The sequence below is a fragment of the Montipora capricornis genome, chromosome 2 (assembly GCF_036669925.1).
Source record: "Montipora capricornis isolate CH-2021 chromosome 2, ASM3666992v2, whole genome shotgun sequence".
NCBI classification, from domain to species: Eukaryota; Metazoa; Cnidaria; class Anthozoa; order Scleractinia; family Acroporidae; genus Montipora; species Montipora capricornis.
Window position 1 is genome coordinate 46773815 of NC_090884.1, and position 25000 is coordinate 46798814.

General features: G+C 40.4%; 1 protein-coding gene, 1 long non-coding RNA gene and 1 pseudogene across 2 annotated transcripts; 1 reads left to right on the forward strand and 2 right to left on the reverse strand.

Annotated features, from left to right (window-relative positions):
* Positions 1-1974: 1974 nt before the first annotated feature.
* Positions 1975-3134, reverse strand: LOC138037415 (uncharacterized; annotated as a pseudogene).
* Positions 1975-23954, reverse strand: LOC138024316 (trichohyalin-like). Its single transcript, XM_068871476.1, has 15 exons — positions 23289-23954; positions 19715-19945; positions 18732-18964; positions 18402-18659; positions 17174-17492; positions 15128-16250; positions 13957-14149; positions 12305-12426; positions 11218-11428; positions 10562-10720; positions 10158-10334; positions 9577-9737; positions 7805-7931; positions 6732-6805; positions 1975-6242 (listed from the first exon to the last, which is right to left on the reverse strand). The coding sequence occupies exons 1-15, from the start codon at positions 23755-23757 to the stop codon at positions 3140-3142; spliced, it is 6960 nt and encodes a 2319-aa protein (XP_068727577.1). The 5' UTR covers positions 23758-23954; the 3' UTR covers positions 1975-3139.
* Positions 23746-24666, forward strand: LOC138024325 (uncharacterized). Its single transcript, XR_011126979.1, has 2 exons — positions 23746-23860; positions 24222-24666. It is a non-coding gene; the product is annotated as an uncharacterized lncRNA (long non-coding RNA).
* The last annotated feature ends 334 nt before the right edge of the window (positions 24667-25000 follow it).

A 25000-nucleotide genomic window follows, 5' to 3' on the forward strand; every position in this document is an offset into this window, starting at 1 on the left:
CGCCCTCCCATTCCGGCGTTGGGATTCTTTAATTAGTAAGTAATTTACGAAATGCGAGCAACGTAGTGTATGCTGTTGCACTAGTCGTCTGCTAAAAATTTCGCATGGTTAATAAATACTGCAGGTCATGGAAACCATATTAATGGCATGCATGCCCATCTACTACAAATCAACAAAAACTATACAGTTCTGCCAGTCTGACACAGAGTTTAGAATGTCCTTTTAGAAAGTTTATTCGGCCATTCACGATAGAATCCACTCAGAGCATTCTGATCTATTATTTATATAGTTACCGCATAGTTTTCATACACCTTGTTTCCAAATGACCGCCATTTTAGTATTCTTTTGTTTGAATTGCAAATTGGCCTCTTTTGGCCTCGCTTTCAAACGTAAAATTCAAAAGATATTTAACCTTGATCGAGGCCAAAAGGGCCAATTTGCAATCAATAAACACAAAGATACTAAAATGGCGACCATTTCTGGATAAGATTTATGACGCTTGTTGGTTACTTCCCCCGGCAGGACAACTCCTGACAATTAAACCGTTTCGAAACGTCGAACCTTACATGTGCCGAATAAATGCAAATGAGGGAAAACAACAGATTTTTCTCAGTTGCATTAGATTCGTCACATGTAAAGTTCGACATTGGAAACGGGGGGCCTAACAGGACAAAACAGCAGTGAACAAATTGTTTTTCTTAAAAGAGACGCAAAACGATTAGCTTTTAGATATATGTGGTTTTCAACCAATCTCCATATACCCCGATAACGATGATTGTCATGGATAATTGCTGGTGACGAACAAAAGGTGCTAATGAGAGGTCTTTTTGTTTTCGTCCCCCACATGGGCGGCAATGACGTAACGCTGAAAACCACCCAGTGTGACAACTACCTCTTTTAATCCAGCATCTGAAAGAAATAGTAACAGAAAACATCACACACGAAACGACTAAAAAACTAACCATATTTTGAGACATTGATTGGACCTGAATGCCGTAGATCAGAATATCATAGAACTTTTTTTTCACACGATAATGTTTAATTTAAAGCTGCATAGCTTGTGGGGGTTCGTGCAAAATAAATCAACTCATTTTAATACATATCAATCTATTGTTTTTGAGGAGAGGGAAACCGGAGTACCCGGAGAAAAACCTCTTGGTGCAGCGTAGAGAACCAACAAACTCAACCCCATTATGACTCTGTTTCGTCCCAGACGGATTATGCGTCTTACATAGTTCGTCCCTCTCCCGTCTTCAAACTATAGACATTGTGCACCTCTGGTGTAAAACGCCCAGTAGATAAATTGTTAAAAACAGCCAACACATCAACTGAATGACATTTTTTACATTTTTAGCGTTTCTCTTTTATCAGTAAAAACTGTCCTTTTATATACAACGAACTTACGTTCTCAAAAACGAAGGCACACCAAATTAATTTTACTGTGACAATGCGCGCATAGAGAGAGTTGTCTCTAGTTCAGCTTCACTGAAGGACGGTGCCTACTATTGTTATTGCGCATAGGTTGTGCCATCTCCAGATACTCGAAATTTCTATCGGTGCTGCTTACTAATGCAGGGATATTTTTGGCGCGGCTTAAAACTATCCGGAGAAAGTAGATCTTAGTAAGTAATCTGTGTAACAAAAAAGAAGAGGGGGGGGGGTGGGGGGTAACCACTCCCTTCTTTAGGAGATAATTGAGCTTCATTTTAAGAAAGAACGCCATACATTGCTTTGTATCTTAGAGCTTTATACAAATATTGTTCGTGAATTATCTTTGAAAAATGCGTGGTTACCCCCAATTTTCGTTTTGGATTTCAATAACACTTGTTAAGATCTAAATTTTCTGCATAATCATAAACCGGAGCAAAAATACCTTTGAATTAGTAGGTACCGTCCTTAACTGTTGGGTCTGCAAGCAATTTATTTCGAAATCGTTGTTTGCCAAAATGGTCACGGTGGGAAGTTCACCGGCAACGTAACAATTTTTTTTAATCCCATCGTCAAGACCTAGCTGAATATATTTTATCAAGTTTTGGCATTTTCTATTTTGGAAAACAGAGAAATTTTTAACCCACTCGTGGGGCTTTGGCTACCATCGCGATCTCTTCGCGAGAGATAGAATAATTCCTCGGAAACCCAGAGCAGACAACCAAAATAATCCAAATTAATATTTCGAAATTTCAAATAAGCAAAAAAAAAATCAAATTCACTTTTATCCACAAAAAATAAAAACAAAAGCCTTAAATCACAGGCATGTTTCATCTCTTAAAAGGGTCGTTCCACGTTCGGCTTACTTTTAGATCGGTTAGCAAAATAAAATTGGGATAAAGCCAAATAACTAACATGCTTCCCACTGGAAACCGTTCAAGCTAAAAGTCATGGCTGAGATTATTCACAGCAATATTGTCATTGACATTATCACTAACAGTCGCTTGCATATTCTCCTGAACTCTTCCCAGGAGATCTCACTCCAGCTGCATTTGCGCTCTTTTCCAAATCATAGAAACCTCGTCGTCTTGTAAAAAGAGATTGAAATGGGCTTATCTTACCGGGAGACCGATTTTTTCTTTCTCGTCATTTTTCTCAATTTTCGTACCATCCAAGCTTAACGCTTGTTCACCTCTAACATCTTGAGATCCTTTTGATGAAATTATACCATTCGTTTTTTCCCTCAGTTCTCCTTCGTTGTCCTCAAGCACGGAATCAAAGTGCTCATCAGAAAAATGGAACGATTTCTTTTGCCTTCCGTGGAATCGAAAATGCTTCCGTTTTGCTGATTTGTCTAAGGTACCGTTCGCCACAGCCGAATCAGACACTTTTTCAAATGCTTCTTTTTTGTTCCTAACAAGACTGCCGCCACTTCGATTCTTAATTTGCAAGATGCTTCTCCTTTCGTTAGCAGGTTTTGCCTTTGGCTTTGATTCAGATGATTCTAATATCAATTGTTTTCGCTCTTCAAGCGAAAGAGCGGAAAGTAGTCTATTTTCCCTGTCCAATCTTTCATTGAATTGCTGATCTCCCATTTCCAATTGTGTCATCTTGCGATTGCTGTGTTGAACAGTTAGAGGATTCGGTTCAGTAGGTTCGAAGTCTGCCACATTTGAAAACCCATTTTTATTAATGCAAGACTCCCTCCATGTCACAGTGTCCTCTCCGTTTCATCAAATGTAGGCAATTCTAATTCATTGTCTTGATCGATTGTTGGAACACTCTGTGTTATAGGAAGACACTGTTTTATAAGTACTTCCGAGAGCGCATTGTCAGTTTGGTCCTTGGTGTCTTGGCTATCGTCTTCATTTGGCTGAAGGAAGCTTTCATCATGATGGGATTGGACTTCTTTGGATAATTCACCGATGTCATCTCGGTCTTCCTGAAACATTTCTTCAGGATTTTGACGGCCTTGATCTTCAGACTTCTTCAATTGACTGGTACTATCTTTGGCCACAGTTCCTACATTCATCTCTGTTGTATTGCTTTCCACCGGGTGGCTGTACCTATCTGTTTCATCTTTCCCTGAAACGACTCGTTCACTTTGAAATCGGGAAGCAATCTCAGTGTTGCTGTGAATTTCTTCATTTTCAGTGGAAAGTTCTTCAGACTCTTTGCGTGCTTCCACATTTTTACTTGTGGTTCTCTCTTTATTGGATGTCGCCCTTTCTTGCGGGTTCTTGATCAAGGACGCCTGATTCGCGCGTCTTTGCTCCACCTCTCCAAACCCAACTGCCATCTTATCGACTTCACTGCTCGAGGATCGACTAAATCCCGAGAGCTTCTGCTCCGTGTCCATAATTCCATTTTTCTGACTTGGTGCGCTCTTTGATTTCAACAACGCTTGTCTCGTTCTGGGTCTGTTCGTATCGTTACTTTTCGCTTTTGAGACAAGACGTTTAGTAATTACAGTCGGCTCGGAACTGACGACAGATTTTCGTGTATTGGAAACAGCTTGATTTCGGCTTGATGTTTCTAGAACCAAGCGAGTGTTATTTAGTTCTTTTTGGCGCTGTGCACGAGTCGTAATTGAGCTTCTTGAAACAGCTTTATTTTGACGAGTTTCTGAAGAAACCTTTTGTCGTGATCGTGTGCTTTTAGAATTAATCACTCTTTCACGTTCTAGTTGTTCTCCAGCATCCAGTTGTGTCATCTTGCGATTGCTGTGTTGAACAGTTAGAGGATTCGGTTCAGTATGTCCGAAGTCTGTCACATTTGAAAACCCATTTTTATTAATGCAAGATTCCTCCATGTCACAGTGTCTCTCCGTTTCATCAAATGTAGGCAATTCTAATTCATTGTCTTGATCGATTGTTGGAACACTCTGTGTTATAGGAAGACACTGTTTTATAAGTACTTCCGAGAGCGCATCGTCGGTTTGGTCCTTGGTGTCTTGGCTATCGTCTTCATTTGGCTGAGGGAAGCTTTCACCATGATGGGATTGGACTTCTTTTGATAATTCACCGATGTCATCTCGGTATTCCTGAAACATTTCTTCAGGATTTCGACGGCCTTGATCTTCAGACTTCTTCAATTGACTGGAACTATCTTTGGCCACAGTTCCTACATTCATCTCTGTTGTATTGCTTTCCACCGGGTGGCTGTACCTATCTGTTTCATCTTTCCCTGAAACGACTCGTTCACTTTGAAATCCGGAAGCAATCTCAGTGTTGCTGTGAATTTCTTCATTTTCAGTGGAAAGTTCTTCAGACTCTTTGCGTGGTTCCACATTTTTACTTGTGGTTCTCTCTTTATTGGATGTCGCCCTTTCTTGCGGGTTCTTGATCAAGGACGCCTGATTGTCACGTCTTTGCTCCACCTCACCAAACCTAACTGCCGTCTTATCGACTTCACTGCTCGAGGATCGACTAGATCTCGAGAGCTTCCGCTCCGTGTCCGTAATTCCATTTTTCTGACTTGCTACGCTCTTTGATTTCAACAACGCTTGCCTCGTTCTGGGTCTGTTCGTATCGTTACTTTTGGCTTTTGAGATAAGACGTTTAGTAATTGCAGTTGGCTTGGAACTGACGACAGATTTTCGTGTATTGGAAACAGCTTGATTTCGGTTTGATGTTTCTAGAACCAAGCGAGTGTTATTTAGTTCTTTTTGGCGCTGTGCACGAGTTTTAATTGAGCTCCTTGAAACAGCTTTATTTTGACGAGTTTCTGAAGAAACCTTCTGTCGTGATCGTGTGCTTTCTGAATGAATCACTCTTTCACGTTCTAATTTACCATTAGGTTGTCCCATAGAACCCAAACATTTAGTTTTCTCTAGCGGCTTTGTAGTTCCTCTACGAGGGCGCAATGGAGGTTTTAGAGAGATCGTATCGCCTCTTGCTTGCCGAAGGTTATAACGATTTTCTTTTCTGTTGCTGTGGTCTTCATTTTCAGAGGATGATTCGCCAGTGTTGTCCTCGATTATCATGTTGAGTGTTTCACACAATGCTTCCAACTCATCGTCCTTCACGTCGTCTGCAGCTGTTTTTGAAGCAAATGCCTTCTCTGGTGCACACTTCAACTCTCTCTCAGAATCAGTTTCTCTCTCTGAATCAGTACTGCTTTCCAAGGTACCCAAAATATTTTCCAGAACAGAGGACAACTCGTCTGCTTCCTTCGACGCTGTCTTATTAGGTAGAAGGGCTGCATACTGATTCGCGCCCATTGTGTCGTTATTAGCGTGTTCAGTAACTTCCTTGTCTGGGAGTGAATTCGTGTTGTATTTTGCTTGTTTCACGGACTCATCCGTAGCAGCCGACGTTTTCAGGTCAATAGGATTTTCCATAACAAGATCGCAAACTGTATCTTTCTCAGCAACCCCTCGCTTAGAGAATCTCCAGATGATTGGTGAAGTACGGTCCTCTCTGCCTTCAAGAGAGGTGTAAAGAACATCCTCACTGACGCAACGACGAAGTTTTTTGCTTAGCTCTTGAGCCTTTTCTTCTTTCAAGGAATTCTCCGGTTTCTGGCATTCAATTTCCGTGGAATCATTTGATGATAAAGTGGTACATTTCTCTGATGTTTTTCTCAATCCATTAACTTCATCCACCGACATGGCCCTACGAAAGCCCATTAATTTTGAATTCCTCTCTAAACTCAGCCTTCTCGTCCTATAAGGATTGCATCTCGACGAAGTTAAAGCTTCCTTCAGCTCCATTATTTTTTCCGCCAGATCAGATGAGCCTGTTCTTTGAAAGGTTGGCCTTCTTTCCATCACTTTTAAATTCTTACATTCTGGCCTTCTCTCGTCAATGATGCTGACAAATATGAAGAAGAAAAACGTTGAATTGTCAAAAAATGAGTTAAGTGAGGGTCCTGAAAGTGTTCGTATTAGGGTATTAGGGAAAAGGGGGGTGGGGTGTGTACCTCTTCGTTTCTTGTATGCTCTATAAAAAACACACTGATAGTGATAAAAAGTGATTAAATCCATTCCCATTTAAATTTTTTTCCTATATGCAGGCCCAGTGACCAAGGATCACTTTTTGCCTTAAAACAAAGCTTATAGAGATTTTTCCATAAATGGTGCCAAAATAAAATACTCCCCTCCATGACGAGCAAGATTCAAAACATTTTAGACACTAAAATAAGTTAGTAAAATCATCGTAAAAACAAAAAAGTATAGGGGCGGCCAAATATGAAAGTGGCTTATAGGCCCCATTTTACACCTTCTCCTCCCTACTCATAGACTAGTTTTGCGATGAAATCAAGGCTAGTAAACTACTACATCAGGATACTGTATACCTTACCTAAGATACTTATTTAGCAGCAATAAAGGCTCTTCTGTTTTCTTTGACAACGGAAAGATAAGAAAACTTCCAACCTGAAAAAAAAAACAACAACAACAACAGCGGCAGGATTTTTCGTTTTTGTCAGGTCTGTTTGCGGAGAAAGACAAAGAATATCTGTACTAATATTACAATGTTGGATCAGATGGGCCGGACTCTTTTAGGATGCAAATAAACTAAGAGGCTCTTCAAACGGTCCCAACATCGCTCCGACAATGGAGCCAACACTTTGACTGCGAGGGAAGTCCAGATATTCAGCCTGGTGTGTGTGTTCTGGAAGTATCGAACGGAATGTTGGAACGGCTTCGACTCCAACCAACGTTTTCGACAACAAACGAGATGTTGAATCGATGTTGAATGAAAGTCTAAATGAGTTTAACTTTGATGATTTAACACACTTTCACCAGCAGCAACAACGACTTGGGAGCAGATCAATTTGTTGGACTCATTTGTTCCCAATTCAGTGACTTCAAAGCTCAGTTGGTAGAGCATTGCACCGGCATCGCAGAGGGTCATGGGATCGAATGAAGCAACCTGAATTTTTCAGTTGTCTTCAAGAGACAATTGCTCAAATTGTCCATATAGATGCGAGGATTCAGTAATTCTCTCTTCCATCTGTAACCTGCACTTTAATGATAGACATTAATTCCAATCACGTTTAGCAATGTTGATGAACGACCTGTTCAAACACTCTCGACATTTGGATCAAGAAATGAAGAAACTGTTCAAACGGGCCTTAACAGTCATTTAAGTCCCTGAAAACTTGGACAGTGATGTGGAAAGGAAGAGTGTGCTTTTGCCTTTTCTCAGGGGCAGATCTAGGATCCTGAGATGACTTACGGCTTTCTAGTACAAGTGGCATTCTGCAAAAAAAAAAAGTTACCAGTCAGCTACTCCATTCCTAAGTAGTGAACCCCCTCCTAAGAAAGATCCTCGATCCGCCCCTGATTTCTCCTTAAGTTTTCAAAGAATCCGGCGACTGTTGGCCATACTTCATTCCCCTACACACGGAACTGATGTGCCTGCTTAGTTACCTCGGTCCATCCACTCTCGGTCATGAACAACTTGGCGTTTCTTATTGTCCAAACGTTCTTTCTCAACTTAGCTCGTCCTTTAAATATCCTGCGATATTTTTCCTCGTTCGGGTCCTTCTGTATTTGCCTAAAAAGTAATCAGGAGAGATTTAGCTCTGCGTCTACCTTTCGGAAACGACAAACAGGTAAGCAGGCAATCAGGCAGCTGCTTTCCATAAAAGCCTGAAAATTCTCCTATTAATGGTTTGCATCTGACGTCACGGAAGCCATGTTCATGTACAGAAAAATGAGGTAAAATGTCTTTTGGGAATTTGACTATTATTATGCAAAACTTGTGAGGCCATTTTCTCTTGTTTTGTACACCAACATGGCCGTCTCATCACGTGGATGCAAAGTAAGAATTTTAACTTTCTCCTCTCTTTTGGGAATGCACCTAGTCTTTAGCTTGTGCGTTCTGTTTTCCCAATTTCAGACCACGTGATGTTACTATATGGAACAGTTTCTTTCAAATGGCGTCTTATGCACGTGCATATGTATGCATAACTTATGAAAAAACAAAAGGAAAATTCCCTTGGGAACATCACGTGGTCTGAAATGGGAAAACAAAACACACAAGTTAAAGAGGTACATTTTCTCGACGCCTGTCACCAATGGTATACGCCATACCCCCAGTAACACGAACGTCTGTAAATTTGTCCACTTTCAACAACAATTTCCTCAGCTGATATAACACCTAATACGCTAAAGTTAAGGTGCTCTTTCTATTTCTGGTATCAGGTTTTCATTCAGTTCAATTTTAACTCATTCAAATCGGTTGCCGATATTTAGGAGAAGGGTCTATTAATTACAACTAAAGTTGTTTCTATGATTTTTGACAAAACACAAATTTCAGTCTGAACTTGAACGCAACGCTAAATCCTATTAATAGATACATTGCTGGAAATCAACTTGCTTGAAGGTGTCTCGAACCAGCTCAAGACTGAGGCATTTCAGTGTTCCTCAAACGCCACTGATCACTCAAGGAGTGGCAGCTACCAATTCATTTAATGAAACAAAAAAATCAGGTTTATAGGAGATAACTATAGATTCTTTTATCTTCAACGAAGTTTTAATTAATGTTTTTAATTTTTTAATTTAATTTCTTTCTTATTCATTTTTTTGTTGTTGTAGTTCTATCCAGTGTATTTCACATGTGGATTATAACTTAGACAGACTAATAACTGAGATTCCAGTTCCCTTTCTCTTTTGTCCTTTCTCTTTTGTTAAACAAAGGGTCATCTCTGCTGACTGACAGAAATCTTGATCACGACCTCCCCTATTAATGCAACCGCATAATTGTCCTCTCACATTGATACATTGCTGGAAATCAACTAAGCCCTTCTTATTCGTAAATTGGGTTTTTACGACAGCGGTCCAGTCATTCTTTAAGGTAAAACAGAGTGGAACTCGTTAAGCGAGGAGTCAAAGGCAGAGTGATTTGGTGAAGTGCCTATCCTATAGGGATGATATCTCTTCACAAACGTTGCTTTTGTTATTCATGCAAATGTGCCAACCACAGGAACAAAAGACCCATTTTCCTTCGCTATAGGAGATTTTCACGTGAAACCATCGCCGCCGTGTTGGTGGACGAAAACAAAAGATCTCTCATTAGCTTCTTTTGTTCGTCCACCAGCAATTGTGCATTTCTCTATTGTTACTGGTGTCTTTAGAGGTTGGTTGAAAACGTCCTATTGAGGAAAGAGAAAAAAGTAATGGAAGAAATTTTAACTTACTTGAATAGAAAAATCATGTATTTAATTGAATCCCAAGCCTTCTGAGTTGTCGTGCTGTTAAGCAAATTCTTTAGTTTCTCCTCCATTTCTTCGGTTGGCTGCATGGAAGAGCGACGTCTCGTTTGAGATAACTTTGTAGAAGGAAGATCCTTGTTTGTAATCTGAATTGAAGGGAATTAGGACACCCTGGTTTACTAAATTTATCCGCCATAGCCACTTCGGGCTTTACTCGATACCACACACGTTTCTGTGAGTCCGGCACATGGCGAGAACATAATGAGCAAACACGCTCTTACCAGTAATTTAAAGACTCTGGCTTTTATTACGGTCCGACCGGCCTCTCAACTGAGACCCCACTCAAAGGTTTAATCCGTTGTCCCCAAATTTAGCTAAATGATCGCGTTTATCCAAAGAAGCCAAGTTTCTTTACCTCATTTTTACACGATGAGGAAACACTTGTCTTGGCATTTCAAAGCTTTCCGTGTTACTGCACAATGGCTCCATGCAATTAAGGAACACGAAAGTGATCTGGAATGATGAACGGTTTGCTAGTTTTCGGTCTATCATAAGCAAAAACCCACCTTCTCATCCAAAAATGAGTAGTTGGAAGCTGGTTGGTTCTTTTTCTTTCTCTCCTCATCCTTTTCTGTAACAATGATTTCTGTCTTTTGTGAACTAATTGAACTGGATTCCTTGATGAGAGAATCACTTTTCGAGACGGAAGAGGTCTCTCCTACTGATTTTCCATCTACGACACCCTTAAAACAAAGATAACGAAAAAAGCCTTGTGAGCATTGAAAACGTCGTTTGCTGACACTTCCTTTGAATTGTAAACAACAAATTAAAGAGTGGTCGCCAGTCACGCCGGATTGCATATTTCTGACAGTTTTTAGAAAACCTTAGCAACCGTTTATGCAATTAGAAGCTAAGTGGTAACTTAAGCATCTGTTATGAGGAAGACGACTTTTGTAATTTACACCCTTACCTCTTCGCGATCCGCCGTTTCTTCGCGTTCTTTCATTGCTGCGACGAGTGGCGTTTCTTGCCATATTGGAGAATTGAAATTTAATGACCTCTTTTCCACCTTGTTTGAACAATCGGCGTCTTTGTCAGTGAGTGAAACATCGTCTGGAGAATCAAGCAGCTATAAGCAAGAATAAGTGGAAATACTATGAATCACCGTAACATAACTTATGAAAAGAATAGAGATTCTCCTTTAGGAACTTTTTTTTCTTATTATGGTCCCGGTTACCAAAGTGAATTGCGACCCTATGGTAGAAATTGTAGCTGGGAGACCAAGATGAAAAAAAAAAATTTGAAATGTGATCAAAATGCATCCTGTTTACCGAGCTGAAACGTTCATATACAAAACAATTAAAGCTTGGTGAAGTTATTGGAATCTCGGCCCTCATCGTATATCATTGCTTATTTTTGTTTTTCAAGAGTGACTTCTTCGAGCGTAAAGTTTTGCCGAATATCAGCGTTGAACAACATTTGGGAGTAGAGAAAAAAACTCCTTGATTAATTTTTAACCTGGTGTTAGCGTTCATCGGCTTTTGAATAAGCGGGGCTAGCTGGATTACCGAGCTATCCAGCCATCATACAACTGAGGCCAGACACTCAATTTCATTCAGCTACTACCTTGATTCTCAGCCTCTCCAGAGACGGTGAAGAAACCAAGTGCTTTCCATCTTTTCTCATCTGCAGGATCCTTTTCTTTTGCGACGGCGGTGTGGGTGTCGTACTGTACAACGAGTCGTTCCGATTCTCGGGACTATACTCGTCATGTTTTTCAGCCTTCATTTCGTCAGTGACAATCTGCTGCAGTTTTACCTCAGCGATCCCATCGACACTTAAAAAGAGTGTAGAAGATGGGTTAATAAAAACTCAGCGCTTTTGTAAAAGATAAGAAATGATTTGAAAATAACAAGAAGTGAAAATATCCAAATACACTTTAAAAAATGCAATCCGGCCTGAGCAAGACCACGACATCAAGAAGTTTGCTCAGTTGCTCAGTCAAGGGTTTCGCAAAGCGTCCTCGAGACCAGGGCCCAACGGTATTGTCTTGCAAAGAATAAGAAGGCGTTTTTTTCCTATTTTAACCAATGATGTTGCTGTTTCGAGGCGTTCTTTTTGGCCACCGCGTCGTAGATCTTAAGGTCCCTATTAAAAGGGCAACACTTTCTTCTCGGTTATCAGTTAAAGACCCTGAGTGTTGGTTTGGCACAAGTTTGAACCCGTCTGGTGGTCTTAACTAAGTTAACAGTTGAGGCCATAAAAGGGACTCTCAAATTTTTAGATGCGGGCCGGTGGAGATGAGTAGGGTAATGCGGCGCACAGATTCTTCACATTTGCGTTCAGCAAATTGGCTAACTGGAAGACTGCCGGGACGAATAAACCGTCAGATCGATAGAGTTGATAATGTAAATTGACCACCGTACAGGGATTCTAAAATCTGACGTTTCAAGCGTTAGCCGAAGGGCTAACGCTCGAAACGTCAGCTTTAAGAATCCCTGTACGGTGGTCAATTTACATTATCAACTCCGTAGATAAAACCGAATTTTTGTGTACTACTTCCCCACCGACACAGTACCACAGTTTCTTTAGAAACTACCCCCTTTATTCGACAGATCAATAAATAGTTTTCATGTCTGCCCACGTTTTAGGTAAAAGGATATCGATCTAAGGTATCAAATTCCTCACTTCTCTAGTTTAGCTAGAGATGTACCTATCTTGAGTTTTTTTCAATGGCGTCACATCTCCATTCATTGACTTTATCAGCGGTTTCATGTCGTTCAAAGTGTTGTAGCGATGAATAACGTCTCGAACTCGGCCACCAGCTTTCGAGAACTAGAAGATATAAGAACAGATACTATCACCAGAAGTCTATAACCCGTCTATAACCCGTCACGTGCAATCTGATTGGCCATAATTTGGCAGGACCCGTATTCTAAATTTAGATAATAAGGTACACCGTTGGATCAAGGCCAGATAAGAGACATCGACACTTTAGTGGGTTAGAGCGGATCAGTATCAATTGAGTGTCGAAAGTAATTAGCAAATTGCTTTCGGTTTGCATTACTTCACACAGTGATTGGTTCAAAGATCTCACGCCATTTATTCGACCAATCAGAAGTGAAATCAAAACCAATCGTGGCTTGTGCGTGCACATTTTCCCGCGCTTTGTGTCGGTTACGTGTAATTACTTCGCGTTTGATTGGCAAAAGTAATTACTTTGGTTTTGGCTTTACGACACTCGATTGAAACTCGCTCTATGAGCTTCTGCGATCACTGAACGAAAACCAAAGGTTAATCGAAGGGTCATAGGTTTGAGCAAAGGTGCAATCCGACTCGCCGGAATGTTTGTTAAGAGTCAACATCGAATAAAATACATCGCTTTAACAAAAACCATTTCATTCATTACAAATTAAGCGAGAATACACCATTTTGAACATTTCAGTCCTGCCAGTAGAGCGCGACAACTGTCACCTGAACTTAGTCAGCTCACTCTAGCTCAGTGGGAGAGCATTCACGCTAGTAATCGGAAGGTCATAAGTTTGCCTTAATAATGGAGGTGGTGAATTTGAAGTATGCCAGAATCATTGTAAAAAGGTTGTTTACGATCGAGATCGTACGCCGGCGTAAACCAGCAACCATCTTAGCTTGTAATGGAGAGCACAGCAAAGCTAAGGGTAGGTCCAATCTCCATTACAAATCAAGACTTACAATTATACGATCTCGACGGAGTCAAAGAAGAACTGAGGGGACCGTCCGTGAAGCTAAGTCTTATAAATTGCGCGACCGAAGGCAATTGACCGGTGGTATATCCTTCTTGCTCGTTAATGTGAGAAGAAAAAAAAAACGTTTTTCAAGCAACAGTAATGAACTTTTATCATTTAAAGGCCGATTTACACGATACGATTTTTGCCGCATGCGACAAGCTTAGGCCTACGACAAGACTTACGATTGTCCCGGAATTTTAAAAGGTAAAGTCAGCTTACAAGCCAAGTGGTCCATCAGGCCGGAGCTTATCCCCGGTTTCTGTAGCATGAAGCGACTAGGAGTATTTCTACTCCCCCCTGGATGGGATGCTAGTCCATCGCAGGGTTACCCCCAGCATTAAATTCGCTTGTACCCATTTATACACCTGGGTGGAGAGAGGCACCGAGGGAGTAAAGTGTCTTGCCCAAGAACACAACACAATGTCCACGGTCAGGACCCGAACCCGGACCACCGCGCCTCCCTTTTAAAACATGTTCTAAAATGCTTTTTCTGACGAAGACGACAATTGTAAACGAGTTGTAAGCCTGTCGTTATCTTGTCGCATGCGATAAAAATAGTACCGTGTAAATCGGCCTCAAGTGTACACAACTTTTTTACCCATGATCCTTTACGATCCGCGGCTATCGCTGGTATCATTCTGTCAATCAAAAGAGGCGTTGCCATGAGGATCACTGCGGCCTCGCCAACAGCCGTTGCCACACTAAGATCTTGTGACTTTTCGTTTTCCTTGTCGAATTTAGGGCTGAGTTTGGAAAGAACCGGCATAGCTCGTTTAGCTGACGGTGATATCCTGTGCACAGAAGGTACAAAAGCGGAAAACACCACAAAGGAGTAAAGATCACAGCTTATCCTCAAAATTAGAGTACTAGGACAGATCATCACAGAGAAAATTACAAAATAAACTCTGAAAGTGGGTTGTTTAAGCAGCAAAGTCAGAAAAAGCTTGGAACGAGCGCCCTGAACGGTTCAGGGCGCTCGTTCCAAGCTTTTTCTGACTTTGCTGCTTAAACAACCCACTTTCAGAATTTTACTTGGGTAAATCTCGTTACGACAAAAAAATCTGGTGATTCTCGGCTAAGGGGGAAAATGACAGCAAAAAATATAGGGTTTAATCGCGAAACAAAGCTGTGAAATCTATTTTAATGTAGCACTCTCCAGCAACTCGGAAGGAACTGCTTAAATGCCGTAAAGCCGTCTGTGATTGACCCACATGCAGAAAATGACTATAATTTAGACACCCATCATTATCAAGTGAAGCTATGATCATCGCAGTTATGAACGCGATTTTTACAATTGCGTAGAGAAGTCTGAAAAATTCCGGACTTCAACGGGGTTTGACCTCGCGATTCCGGTGCGACGCTCTAACCAACTGAGCTATGAAGCCACTGACGTTGGGAGCTGGTCATTTGGGGGTTCTAATGGTCCCGTTCTAATGGTGATTTGGTTAGAGCGTTGCACCGGAATCGCGAGGCCACGGGTTCAAACCCCGTTGAAGACCTGAATTTTTCAGACTTCTCTACGCAATTGTAAAAATTGCGTTCATAACTACGAAGATCATAGCTTCACTTAATTTCATATCCGCAGTTCATATATGATTCATTTCATATACCATTTCACCCATCATTATATCAAATATTAGGTTACTCATAACTTTGGCTCAATTTCTGCCGCTTTGTCGCGGACTGGAAATCGAGCCCACTTGCAACCTTTCAAAAGTTAGTTGCCTAATTTATTAGATTAACGGAAAAAAAAAAACATTCCAACCCACTTAGCAATTTCGTCCAGCAGTGCTTGCTTCTTGAACTTCTTGTTACTTGGAGTGTTCAGCACTTTTTTATTCAAAAGATTGTTGGCTTGTTCTCGTTTCTTTATTTCCTCTTCGGTTTTCTTTCTCGCTCTTTCTTCCTCCTCGACCTTTTTCTTATCTTCTTCAAGCCGCCTTTTTTCTTCATCCTTCTTTTTCTTTTCTTCCTTCTCGTTTTGTTTCTCTTCTTCTTGTTTCCTTTTCTCCTCCTCTTTTCTTTTTCTTTCTTCTTCCTTCTGTCTCTTTTTCTGTTCTTCCCTCTTAATCTTCTGTATTTCCCCCTCGTCTCTTTTTTGAACGTTGTCCCTTCTTTTGATTTCGTCGCCTTTTTGACGGATGTTGGAGCCTGAAACTTTTGCCGAAACATTGTTATTTTTTGTAGCAATATTTTCTCCCGCCTCGCCTTTCGATCTGGCCTCCATTTCTTTAATAATATCTCGCGTTGATCTGCGAGTGTACTGTTGCCTAGAAAATGATCCCGCGGGTTTCCTCTCCCGCGGCTCTTCTCCCGCGACGTCTTGAAGTGGACCAGTTTTCTGCTGCTTCTCCTCGTATTTCCCTTTACCCGATTTGCTTTCTTTGTCAGAGTGGTGATCAGATTCTTCAGTTGCACTGGGCTTCCATTTAGTCTTTCCAAAACCAAATATACTTCTCTTCGGCTTACGCGCGTGGTGATCCGTTTCGTTGTTAAGGTTCTCTTTCGATGAAGTCAACATCATCGATGATTTCTTCCTTTTTCTATTTCGCGCATCGTTAGAACACCCCACTGTAGAACTCCTTCCTCGTGTAAAAGGACTTTCCCTTGATTTCCCTCGCGCTCGTCTCGTCGGCCTTTTATCTAGGACCTCGTCATCGCTTCCCGCCGAGCTTAAGACCGTAAGGTTTGATCTTTTTCGGCCGTCAAGTGGCACAGACCGACTGACAGTAAGTGGTTTGTGTTCATACAAATTCTCAAAGCTGGAACCGGACGTTGATCTTAATCGACTTGCTCTACCTTCAGCGCTCAGATAAGGGTTTGCACGGCTACGCTTACGGCCCTTAGCAGCCGTATGCTTTGCACCAGTGCTGATTCTTCTCCGGCGACTTGCTAAGGAACATAAAAATTAATAAAATCAATCTATGAAAACAAAGGAAAATTTGACATGCGGTTGCGCAGACCTGAAACTACAATCCGGGTCAAAACACTTCAGGACACTTGTCAAATTTTGGGCGAAAAGTAGAGAATTAACTGTGCATGCTTCCATCGTTATATGAGAAACGAATGTTCTTCTTTCACTGCCTTTTTCGTGCCCCCCTTCCCACCAGACAATGTTGAAACATGCCAGCGATCGATGAACGGATCTTGATTTTGGAGACCGTGAAAAATCAACATTGTAATGGGGGTAGGGGGAAAAGTATTAGCATTAGATAGTATATTAAGATGAATTTGCGAATATTTTAAAAAAGAATTTTTAAACAAATACTAGATGTCTCGTAGTGGTCCTTTCTCCGTTACATCTTTGTTTTACTTTGCTTGATTTGAAAGCTGCTTTAAAATAGATGCAGTCTTTCTTGCTGGATAGATAGTAGTTTTTATGTTTTTGTGCGGTGTGATGTCAATTTTGATGAGTGTGTCTTTTGGCCTTGGTATTTGAATCTACTTTATTTCATTTCCTTCTTGGTAAATTCATTCTTGAGTTTTTACAAGGGTAGAATAAAGATGTTGTCGGTATAGTAGCTGTTCTTTGTTAATGAACATTTCAGGCTTATTTTAGAGACAAGGCAAATTTGAACTGAGCAAACCGTGTCAAAACTATTACCGTGCATGAACTGAATAAAGTTGTTTGATAGATGGATGGATGGACCCTTTGCATAAATGACAATGTACATCCTAAACCTCACATTCATGTGAAAAATCCTTTGTCTAGAAACATGAGTACGAGGCTAAGGATGTACAAAGTATTGTTATTCTAATTTAGGCTCCATTTATGCAAAGGGTCTATGGATGGATGGATAAATGGATTGACTTACCTTTGACACTGACATCTGTAAGTGGGCTACCAAGACTAAAATCAGCGTTAACAGCATCATCAGTATCATACAAATGGTAAACTTCACGGACCTTTTTGTGTGTGATTTGCAGGTAGCGACTGCTTGGGTTGATTGTATATTTAGTGTGATCTTTTTGAAGATTTTCCGGACTAGTGCCAGACAGAAGGCGATAGATGTTCTCTCGTTCACTTAGAATTTGAAGCGGAGGTTTGTCCTGCGCAAATGAGCGTATCATCCAGGCTGCATCCAGAGCGCTCAGGACACCGCGGGCGCAACCCGATCCCGTTGGCCAAAATGGCTAAAGAATGAATAAGTCATCGACGTTAGGTATATGCGTGATTGATCGTAAAGGTGGTATGACTGATCACAAGGCGCAATCGCAAAATTATGCATCATAATGAGTTTATTCCAGTTGGGCTTAAAATTCTGGCTAAAACAACCAAACTTGGGAGTGACTGTTCCGCCGTTGAACACGAATTACCAAGTCATCTGGACTAGTGAAACAAATAACTCAACCAACCCCTCCTACTATAGGAGCCCCGTTAGGACTGTTTTTCGTTCTGCCTGATTAATTAGACACCGTATTTTTGACATTCAGTAGTAATAAATGATTTAGAGCTCTTTAAAAAGTATTCCGTGGGCGCTCGTGGAATATGAAATAATAATTCCTGGACGAGCCGCATTGCGGAGAGTTGGCTTTAACCAATTTCCTATGCAACAAACGCGATAAAACTCCAGCTTACGCTGACGACATGCTTGGAACCGAAAACAATTTCTTTGTGTAAAGGCGTCCGCAAACGAGGAAACGATGTTGCGGAAACTTTGTTGCGGAAGCAAATGTTTACCCATTTGCGGCCCAGTGTTTCCTCGTTTGCGCGCCGAGGAAACATTTCCGGAAACAATGTTTCGGCAACAATGTTTCAGCGTTTGCGGGCGCCTTAAGCCACAGTTGGAAATGAAATAAATGACATTATCTCTGCGCATTACTGTTCGCGCAACAGGTAAAGGGCGATCAAATCAGAATTGGGTTTTTGAGAGGAGGAAAAAAACAGAAAAACCTGGAGTGTGAAAATTAGTGCCAATCCACGTTAGACGCTGAATCTGGTAATCGAGCCCGATGTGGTGGGGGTCTGAGGGGAGTTATCAGTTCCTACGCAATGTCTCCGTGATTATCTCACCCGTATCATGATTCAACTCGTGCCCTCACCTCCAATAAGCTGTCTCCGACAAGCCCCAGAAGCAGTTTACTTCCGTTTCTCTCTATGATTCTGGCGGCGTGTTCAGCTTTCTTGATGGAAGTGAAGTCAAACACAGCTATGTCCGGTTGATTGTTACCTACAATCTTTAGCTCCAAATTCTTCAGCGTTCCTTTAGTAGCGTATTTAACTACGTCGGTTACGTATTCCAACAGCTTCGAATGGTCGATGTTACAAGGAGCCAGTAATTTGGTGGGTTGACCAAAATCCTATAAAAGCAATGAAATGTTTAATGAAGGTCTTGCCGAAGTGATGATCTCTTCAACCTTCACGAATATTACCTCTTTAAGTGCACCTCTCTTCAATAAGCTTGCCTTCCCTGCCGTCATTACAAAATAATGAGTTTCGTCTTTGTAGTATACAATATTCTCTAGCTTGATTCCTTTCTCGACAAACAGGGTGTCGAAAAACTGCGGGTTAAATTGATAAGCAATTCCACTGATTTCTTCAACATTAGCTTCCTCTTCTGTTCCATGGTTGACAAAGTTAGCTGTGATCCCAATAGCGAGTGTGCCTTCAAGTGAGAGAAGAAATATGTTGAAGCTTGTGGTTTAAAGACCAAATTCTTTCGACTACGAGTGCCTCAGGGCTTTTTGAGGAATTCGCCTGATTTCTCAGTCCGGTTCACAAACATGGGAAAAAGGAAAAAGGTTTTCCAAAACTAGGATTAGAAAGTGCTAAGAAAACAGAATAACTTTTCGCGCGGGAGTATAGAAAACCATCGCGCATGCTAAGATAATGTATGTTCCTTGCACTCCGTGAAAACCTAGCGTGTTTCTTTAGCTAAGAGAGTTTGAGGGCCACACTATAAAATACAGCTCCCTCCTTTTTCCTCTGTTTCGCACTCCATAAATCGATGTTTTAGCGCGCCGTATTGTGAAGAACACGACTTCCTAAATTAGCTAATTATAGCTTGCAATTGCCTACTATCTGATAATCGGCCTTAAAATGATTTTCAATATAGTGAAAAAGAAAATTGAGCGATTGCTTTAAGTGGCTTTGTATGTTCAAAGTGATTGGCTTACCGAAAAAACTCGCGCTCTATTTCATCCAATCAAAAACAAAACAGAGACCATGCCGCTTTTTCCCGCGATTAACACCAGCTACATATGCCCCACCGTGGCGTTTTAGGATTGGCGCGTCTTCTGTGATTGGCTATAGCTGGCATAACTGCTGTCATTTCAGTTCGGCGGCCTAGACTGAAGATAAATCCTCAACAAAAGTCAACATTTTTTGCTAAAATAAGCAACAAATTTCAAATTACCTCTCATTTCAATCTGCTGAAATCCTGGAAGAACATTTTTCTTCCCATCAGCTCCAATGAGCACATCGAATTCAAAGGTCTTCAAAGGATGATTTTCAGGAGACACTTTGCTCTTCCATCCATCTTCCGGTAGATTAGGCTCGATCACGTGTTCAAATGTGACGCCAGTGTACAGCTTGGCGCCAAAAATTAGCGCACATTTTAGAAGAATAGCTTGGAGTTTGCGAATGCCTGGTGGGAGAATCACATTTATCATATAACCCTTTTTTACAAACAATTCGATAGATAGATTTTCCATTAAAAAAAAAATTACGAGCGCATCCAAAGAAATGTGCTATAAATTAAGGAGCAATTCTCATCGAAAAATCCAAGATTTTAACAGGAAGAAGTATAAAACACCTGCACACTTTACCCGCCAAACATGCATGAGGGTTTCCCTGGGGTTTTGGGAAACAAGAGAACATGGCTAATTTGAACCTGGGGAGCAGGAAAACAAAGACCATTTTAGGAATCAAAAAACTAACAACACGTTTTGAAGTCATTTCGGGAACAGGGGAACACAAGCAATTTTTTCAAGGGAACGAAGACCCCTCCCGTCCCCTCCCCCCCTTTCCTGGGAGGACCTCATGCTTGTTCTTGTTTTTGAATTTTCACAGTGCTCATTCTTTCATTCATTTTTGCGGAGACTCTCACGTGTGGACCTTGCCCAAAGATTTCGGTCAAACGGCTTCCGATATGATAGAGCCACTAGTTTATTAGTTTTTATAACTATTATGAATTATCCTCTTTAAGTTTAAAGGATATCACTTACTACTTCCTTACTAAATTTACTCACTCAAAAAAGAATTAGTTTTTTGAACAGTGGCCGAGAATTCATGTAGCGGAAAAGATTTTAGAGGTCAGTGGTAGACAAACTTCAACAACAGCAAGAAAAGAATAGGATAAGTAGAATTATTGGGAAGAAAGTTTTTGTTGTATAAAGACAGCGAAAGGTCAAAGAATTCCTGCAATTTTGAGACAGTGGATCCCGACACCCTCCCCCTACGACTTGTTTTTAGAGACTTCCGCGAAATTTGAAAGCTGGGCAAAAATGACTGAGTTCTCACAAAAAAATGGTAGCGACTAGGAGGTTATTGCATTTAAAAACGGCTAAATGCCCTCTTGCCTGATAAGATCAATTAATATCAGTTCCTAATACAAAACATGAAGGAATATCCGCCTGCGGTGAATTGGTGAAGTGAAAACTATTTTCATAAAGTTCTAAAGGTCTGGTAGTGCGTATATTAGGAATTTATCGAATGTATCCATTATTTCTTCACCTCAGTCCGTCTGAGAATCCGTTCCCTTAAATATATCTTGTTCAATTGTTAACATGATCTTAATTATAGTGAAATTCTTGAGCATAAGTTTCGTTTCCGTATACAAATCGAAAGAGTGTCCTCGAGGGCCGAAGGGAATTACATAGTTACCCAGATCATTGCATACTTCCCAATATCAGTTCTTTATTTCTGTCTTCTGTTTTCTCGCTGAAACTAAGGGGTCAGACATACATCACAAACTTAACTTCCCCGACTCGAATTTGCATTTAATGGTCCGGAAATCGCCGTTTACTCTCGCCTCTTCAAATTCGTGGTTTTTGCCGGTTCAGTCATGGTTGACCAACTTCAATCGTACGATCTGCTCTTATGCAACACAATTCGCCAAAATGGTACCTTTTAATTTTAGTGAGCATGTAATAAAATTAAATGACCGGAATACGTATTTTTCACTTCACTTCTCGTGAAAAAGGAGTTTGCGAGCTGACGCATTTCACGAGAGGACTGGACACCCACGCTTCCTCAGAGCAAAAAATGGTGTCACGTTTCAAAACAATTGATCATATTTATTTTTTGGTCTCTTTTTCATTTTAACGTTAGTAGAGGCATGTTAAAAGTTGTTTTAACAAAGTTTTGACCGATCCGTGCAGTAGCTGCTATTCCGCTTACAACTAATTCCGGGTTGAAGCGTCATCAAAGTTGAGCGCGTGTTGTGTTAACAACGAAGAAGATTCTACACACGAAATCTCTCGATATCTTCGGTTTCCTTGTTCGTATTTCAGCGTTTTTAAATGACCCGATCTCAGAATTAATGAATGTGACCGAAGTATTTTTTCGGCTTCTTTGTATTAAACGAGCAATCGAAGAACTAATTTCTTATATTGATGTTTTAAATCATGGAATATGACTGAAAAGAGTGGCACGCGAATAAATATGGACTTAGAAACTACTTTCCTCATACATAACAGGTGTTCAGAGAAAAATTGAGTACGGTGTAACTTAATTAATTAAAAGCTGGAAAAAAATTGAGGGATGTTTTACAGATGTAGAGTGCAAAGCGAAAAGACAACAGAAAGAGTAAAAAAGAAAGAAAAGAAATATGTAAATTTGTTTCGAAGCAATTATGAAATATTGGAAGCGAGAGACGTGACTTTTAATTTGTTTACTTTCGAATTTCATCATGTGCCAAATCAGAAAGTTAAGAAATACGTTTCACCTCGATTTAATTTGAAGAGAAGTAGTGTGAACAAAACATTAAAAACTGAAGGCCTTTGCTTCTCGTCAGTGGAGTTCAATTTGAAAATGTTTATTGTGACTGAAAACAATGAAATGTACCGCGAGACTAAAGGATTATCAAAACTAACTCTTGAAGTGAACGAAAGCCTCACACTCTGCAAATGATCGACGTTGAACCACTTTTGTTCAAGAGTTTGTCCAAGACTTATAAACCTTTCAATGTACGTGAGGCCCACTGGCAAATTCTTACCCGATGACCGAGACTCGAACAAAACCCAAAACAATCCGTCTATTGATTGGAGAAGGAAAACTGTAAAGGAGTCAGTACGTTAAATAATAACGTCTTTTTTGGATTCCAAAGCGGGTAAAGTTTTTTGAGGGAATTCTACGTTTGACATTGAACTTTTTGGCCTTGTGGGCGTACTTAACCTGTTGACAACTGGAGAATAAACAACCCTGGCAATATTGAGGGATTAACAAGTGCCACAGATTTAAGTTTGCTAATCTTGTTGGAGAACGAACATTTGAAGACTCTCTCCGGCGATAGCACACGAGCCAGAAATTTGCGGAGGACAAAATAGGAAAATGTTTGCGTTATAAAATCAACAAGTACGCGAAAACTGCCAAAGTTTTAATGACGATCATTAGATATCATCTCATGATCACTGAAATCATGGAAACAAAGTTGTTCTCTGATAAACACGAAAGTTATACCGCCTCTCGCTTGAGTGTTAATACGTTTTGGTAACTTTTCTGTATTTTTTATCAGTTGAAATTATCATTGACTCGTGTTTAACATTCCTATCTCATACAGCGGCATTATTAAATCATGATTGTCAAGTTGGGCCAGTATTAATGATAATTAGTGGTGCATTTAAATGTCAAAATGAAACTGAAAAACCTTCATTCACGTTAAAATGTAAATCAAATTTGCAACTAAACAATACATCCAAACTATATTATAGAGGGAAACTGCAAAATAAAACTTGCATACAAACACTTGCAACTGAGTAATTACTTACTGACGTGATCGATTGAGCCCGAACAAAATTTGCCATAAAACTTTTTCGCTCCAAGCGAACGAAAATCGGTAAGAAGAAACGGCCACAAGTGAAGTACATTATTCCTCACAAATGATTCTCTCTTCTCCACAATGACAACCTGGGCGCCGAGCAAAGCAACTTCGATGGCTGTCCTCAAGCCTACAGGACCGGCCCCTATGATCATTACTTGAATGTCCTCGCATATTTTCCCTTTGCCGTATTCTTTTTGGTTAGCGCGACTGTCAAGCTGTTCCCACAATGATTTACATCTCCAAGTTTGCAATTTCCCTTTGAGTAGCGAGTAAAACTCTCTAGGGTTGCTGGCCTTTATTCCGATAAGTTTTAGAAGTTGACCAAACGTGTGCGTTATTTCGGGACAATCTTCGGCGTTCATAAACTTGCAAAACAAATCTTGTGCAGTTTCTTTGCTCAAACCCGTATTTTCCATGCCAGTTTAGGTTTGGAAAGAAGTCCAGTGCGTTAAAAAATGGTCACAAAATAAGCGCGGTGAACAAAGTGGGCATAACCACGACGACCAGACGCTCCACGAGGTATTCAAAACAGATAGCAACGGATAGAAATTTCAAATTTGGTTGCCGATATTAAATGTCATGTCTGTTTGTTCTCAGCCGTGGTCACTCAACTGAAACAGCTTTGTTTTCTCAAGTAATTCAGAGATGACATACGTGTTACAAAAAAGAACAGTTATAACCGCATGAATACGTCATCACGTGCATGGCCGATGATAAACGGCTAACGAATGTTATAAGGAATAAGTTTAATTCTGAAGAGGAAAAAATTCCGGAATCTTTTTCTTTTCACGGACAAATTCATTTCTTGGTGTCCCAAAGGAACGTATCATTGTTGTCATATAATACTGAGTAATTTGCAATACAATGTCTCATTCTACAGGTAAGATCGAAGGAACAAGACACTACATGTATTGCACTACATCGTTGTTTCAATTCCCTCCCAAAACAAAGAGCTCGCTTCTTCCCAAAGTCAACACGCATCTAACAAGGCTGCAGCATGGAAAGCTTCTTTGAAAGAAGACTTATCGGGTGGCTTTCACTGTTTCAGCTGTTTTAACATACAACGGAAGTCAACACGGAAAGCGACAACGGCAAAACATAACAGGGCAAGCGAGAAACAGACAGGCACAAAGGCTTATGGTATCTGACAAAATTGGAACTGCTGAAGACAAGTTGTTTCTGAGTATGAAGGAATACATTAATTTCTTTGAACATCTTATAAAATAATGGACCATTTTTCGTTATTTTAATTCTTCTAGGTTTCAGCTTTTACTGTACATAATCGATACATACGAATCAGTTTTATGTTGCTTGTGTCGCTTATACTCAAGTTTCACTCTTGGTGTCTTTTCTTCATATTCAATATTTTCAGCAAATATTTTCGCTCGCATGCGATTGCTCTAAACGCACGTGACCGAATATTCCCAATATTCCCCAATGTCCCAACATTTTTGCAAGTAGAATTAATTGGGTTTCCTTTTGTGACAGAAGAAGAAATAAACCTGCTGGTCGATAAAGCGGTACCAGAAAACACAAAAAAGTCAACTTCATACGCTGTAAACGTTTTTGACGTAAACTCTTCGTAAAGGTTTCGTCTAATTTGTAAGCTCCAGTCTCGTGAAAAATATTTGAAGGATAACAAACACAATAGGACGTTTT

Bases quoted from the DNA above. Each gene is read 5' to 3' on its own strand.
- LOC138024316 (XM_068871476.1), bottom strand. From the start codon at position 23,757: ATGGAAAATACGGGTTTGAGCAAAGAAACTGCACAAGATTTGTTTTGC. The intron at 19,946-23,288 runs GTAAGTAATTAC...TTCTCCCACCAG, and splicing joins GGGCTCAATCGATCACGTCA to GCATTCGCAAACTCCAAGCT. The intron at 12,427-13,956 runs GTAAAAAAGTTG...TATATCTTCTAG, and splicing joins CGGATCGTAAAGGATCATGG to TTCTCGAAAGCTGGTGGCCG.